Source organism: Trachymyrmex cornetzi, unplaced genomic scaffold (assembly GCF_001594075.2).
Source record: "Trachymyrmex cornetzi isolate Tcor2-1 unplaced genomic scaffold, Tcor1.1 scaffold840, whole genome shotgun sequence".
In the NCBI taxonomy this organism is placed as follows: domain Eukaryota; kingdom Metazoa; phylum Arthropoda; class Insecta; order Hymenoptera; family Formicidae; genus Trachymyrmex; species Trachymyrmex cornetzi.
Genome location: NW_017300181.1, coordinates 301,142 through 305,686, shown reverse-complemented (window position 1 = coordinate 305,686; position 4,545 = coordinate 301,142). Strand labels below are relative to the sequence as shown.

Below are 4,545 nucleotides of genomic sequence, written 5' to 3'. Positions count from 1 at the left end.
GGAGCCTCGCGGCTGTCGCGCGTCGTCGCGACGCTGATCGTTCGCCAGAAGCGGTACCAGGCAAGCGCATGTCTACGGACGCCGGACCCCGGACGCGCCTCCAGTAACGGCGCAAGCCATCCCGATTCCGTTTCTGAAAGTGAATTTCCATTATTTCTCATTTATTAGGCCTCAACTACCGACTCGCGCGTCCGACATCTCATCCGTTTTGTCGCCGCGGTTAAAGCGCGGCCGAGTAACAAGCGGAGGAAGAATGGTCGGATCTTCTTCAGTTTCAGCTCGGACCTAAATTCTTCTAATTATTTCTTTTTTTTGCTGTACAGATATAACACATAGACCATATTAGACTCTATTGATTTTTTTATATAGGGCGTAGAACAGAGCGCACGTGTAATATTTGTCTTTGTGTATGGCGTAGAATACGCTGTGGACAGAGCAAATATTTTTGTAGGTACTATATTGATCATATGATTTTTCTTTTCTTAAGATGTATGTATGGGGACGTACAGAAAATTGTTGTTAATTTACTAGCGATCGAAGATCTCAAACATAATTTTATTTTACATCAATTACAACTTCAATGCCTCATTCTTATAATGTCGCGTTTTATATTTAAATACAATTATCTAAAATCCAACTAAAAGAGAACCCATTATGATATTAAGTATAATAATTATTTTTTACTATTTATAAAAACAATAATGATAAATTACAAATGGACAAAAACCAATAAGTTTTATAAAAACAATAGTAACTGAAAACTTAACTTTTTTAATACGACCTGCCCGTAGCACCAAAATCGACAAATTAAAGTTTCTTCCATTATTAAGTAATATCTCTTTTCTTCACATTTTTAATGGGATAATCGACAAGATTTCTACATTATAATTTACAATATGTAAATTATATAACAAATAATTTCTAATATATGTCTAATTTCTCTCTCTCTCTCTCTCTCTCTCTCTCTCTCTCTCTCTCTCTCTCCCCAACATCTTAATTATTTTCAAGTTTATTTGAATTGTGTATTAATTCCTTTAGACCCTATGTGCACATTGCAATAATTTGGAGACATTATCCGTTGAAATTTAATTCTATCAACATCATCTAAAATCAAATGTATACATAATAATGTATATGGAGAAAAATAGTTAAAATTAAAAAAAAATCTTTTAGTATGAATTACTTATTAAAGTGCCTTTGAATTGATAATTAAAAAAAAAACCTGTTTAACATAGTTCCAGGATTTAATATAGTTAAAATCAGATCTGAAGGGGTTAAATTCGATATACATATAATATATTCCATTTAAAAATGGAGAACATGCGTTGCAGGGCAAAGCATCTCCAGCAAGTTCGAATGCTTTCGTTATCTCCACTCTAAAAATGTTGCTTTCAAAAACGATTCTTTAATTACAAGCTTAAAAGTGAGTTCTTTAATTCAGCCCTGTGTTCAGAAGCACATCGCATGGCCCGGTTGGCGTACTCGCACGGCGTCACCAGCCGGATCAATAACGCCCCGTCAGATTCAGCTGGACGTCCGGGAGTGTACGCAGGAAGGTGGCGGGAGACGCGCACACGAGGCTAGGAACGAGGCCAGAACCTTGCGGGGCGTCGACTAGGTCGACCGACCGACCAGTGGCAGGGCGAAGGACAAGGGTGCCGTCTTCGATATCTTTTTTCGGAGGGAGGAGGGAGGCTGCATAGAGCACACCCAAAATCTTCCACGTGGGAATTCACGCGGGAAGGTCGCGGGCAACGAGAGGCGGCCTCATTCGGAAACCCACAACTTATACGCCAATAACTATAGCTCGCTGCCCTCATCGTAACGAGTAGGCGCGCGTGTCCATCGATTAATCTAATATGATCAAGCACATTTTATTCCAAGGAGCCATAACACACGACACGAAGGGAAATTATAACATCTTTCATAGCAACCTAATTTAATTCGAGTATTAAAAGCATTGAATATAATAGTGTGCTTTTAATACTCGAAATAAGAAATTGATCACTACTCTTTAGTATTAAATTTTTATAAAGAATTCTCTTAATGTAAAAAGTGCCAAAGATAAAACGTTTTTGTACGTGATTTAGTTCCCCAGAGAGAAAAAAAATTGATAGATTAATATGTAATATTTCAGTATTAAATTTTTATAAGGAATTCGCTTAATGTAAAAAGTGCCGAAGATAAAACGTTTTCATAGATGATTTAGTTCCCCAGAGAGAAAAAAGTTGATAGATATTATATATAATATCTTTCTGTTTTCTCTTTTAAGCATGGATAATTTGATCTTGGTCAAATTGGGAAAATTTCAAGGACACTCGTCGCGCTTGTATAAATTTTATTAAATACCATACGAACTTTATAATAAATTACGCGATTTCGTTGAGATAAAAGTGTCTTAGGATCAGCATTATCTTCTACTGTGCGAACACCACAGATTAGGTAGATTAAGTAAATCATCATCCAAGATGACAGACAATAAATCTCTAACGTTTGTGAAAATTAAATGAATCAAGATTAGTATGATAGATTTAATCTTTGCAAATAAAGATTTTGTGCAAATAACAGACACATTAAAATACAGACACGCGAAAGAATTAAAAACTACAAGAAACATTTGTAATACTGTAGTGTTCGTTCGTCTTTCTAACTTATACATATATTTAACGATTTTCTGCAAGATTTCAAAGTTGCTTTTTCTTCCTACGTTCGTTACATTATTGTTACTGTATAAAAGATACCAACAGCTTTTCTGGTGATATCGCACGTAAGAAAGAGACTGCGTCACGAACGCGATCGTATTCAAACGATTCAAAAATCAGCAAGTCAAAATATCGCTTCTATGCTTGATCAAAAAATGCTACTTTCAACAACTTTTACATTCCGAATACATTTTACAGGAGATTCTCGAATCCCCTTTGACGAGATCTTAACAAGGCAAAATTCGTTGATTTCTGACTTTGTTACATATAAAGTTACATACAAATATCTTCAAGTTCGCTAATAGCACACATTGCGCGAAGAGATTAGTAGACTTGTAATATTGAGGACTATATCTTCTCTCGTTCTCTTATATATCCATTTAAGTAATGCCATTTAAGTAGCCTCACTGATAAGCGCACATATAACAAGAAAGAAAGCGACTTCGCTCGTACAATCGTATCGTCAATGCTCGCTCTTTGTACTGTTTCCGTCGAGAATCCAATATAATTGTATATATAGTATCGAAACGGCACGTACGAAATATTGCGGTATAAAAGGGAGATGCAGGACAAATCTCTTCTCTATACGCGAGCACGTATGCGAGATACACCATGCATTTGTAGGGTAAGACACACAAGTTTCATTCCTCGTGCAATTGACGTCGCGCGGTCTCGTGGATGTTGTCCAACAATATCGAACACCCTGCGAGATCGACGCGAACTTTATTATTTCTATAGACTTTCCGACGACGTTATTGTTTCAAGACGTGGTCGCGTGTGGCCGATCGAAAAACCAATAGCTTAAAGCTAATATATATCAGAGGTCGACGGCCGTGCCGGATCCGTGATGGTATTCCTCGTCTAACAGCGGCTCTTCCTCCACCATCATGTGAACTGTGAACAAAACTCGTCATCATGCACACCAACGAATACAAACATTAACACGTATATTCTAACGGTTTCTATGACACCTTCAACAGCGTTTCCCTTTGTTCCTCCGTTTCTTTCCTTTTTTTTTTGCCAGAATATTTAACGCGCAAAAATTCATGTACAGTAGGATCAAGGAATGTAGAAGCGAAATCAATGTTCTCCGCTTTTTCAAACTTGAAAAATATTTCCAGACATAATTAGATGTTCACTGGATACTTTCCGTTCTTTTTTAATATTAGACAAAAGATTGATTAAAATTTTCCTTGCAAAAAATAATGAAGGAAACAAAATAAATAAAAGCAAATTAAAGAACAAAAAATCCCTTTTTCTACTTCTACATTTCTCAATTCCAGACACGTTTCGATTTCTGTTAGACAAGAAGATGTATAGACATAGACAAATCCTACTTAAGTTTTCTGTCTAAAGTACATGCTGAGAGAAACAAATATAATACTGTTTGCTTTTATATGCGCCAAACACATATGTGTCTTTCTTATAATATTATATAGCTTTAAGCAAGCAATATTGTTTAAAAATTAATCTTATATATAATCTATCATCTCCTCTACTAATTAAAAATTTGCTTCTTCTAAAAAACCTCTAATAATATAAATGTATTACATTGTACAAGTTTGTCAACTAATAGGATTATATACAGGGTGACCCATTTTAACTTAGACAGCCAAATAACTCGAAACATCGCGATTAAATAAAAAAATGTTTAAAACAAAAATTGTTGGATATAAAGGGGCTGATTGAACTATGACCTTGACAATGACCTTGTCCTTCATTTTCAAGGTCATTTGAAGGTCGTCATTTTTTTAAACGGGAAGCCCCATTTTTCGTTGAATATTCTTGTAGCTTATCTCGAGAGCTTTCCAAAACACTATAATAAAATATTTTTTCATTAAGT

General features: G+C 35.6%; 1 protein-coding gene across 5 annotated transcripts in view; it reads right to left on the bottom strand.

The window, feature by feature from the left end:
- Positions 1–3,283: 3,283 nt before the first annotated feature.
- bbc (choline/ethanolaminephosphotransferase 1 bbc) overlaps positions 3,284–4,545 on the bottom strand; it is a 12,481-nt gene continuing 11,219 nt past the window's right edge. For all 5 annotated transcript variants that reach the window (XM_018519773.1, XM_018519774.1, XM_018519777.1 and 2 more), the window contains one exon: positions 3,284–3,596. In XM_018519773.1, the coding sequence (XP_018375275.1) occupies positions 3,520–3,596 (77 nt within the window). In that variant the 3' untranslated portion in view covers positions 3,284–3,519. The remainder of the gene's footprint in view (positions 3,597–4,545) is intronic.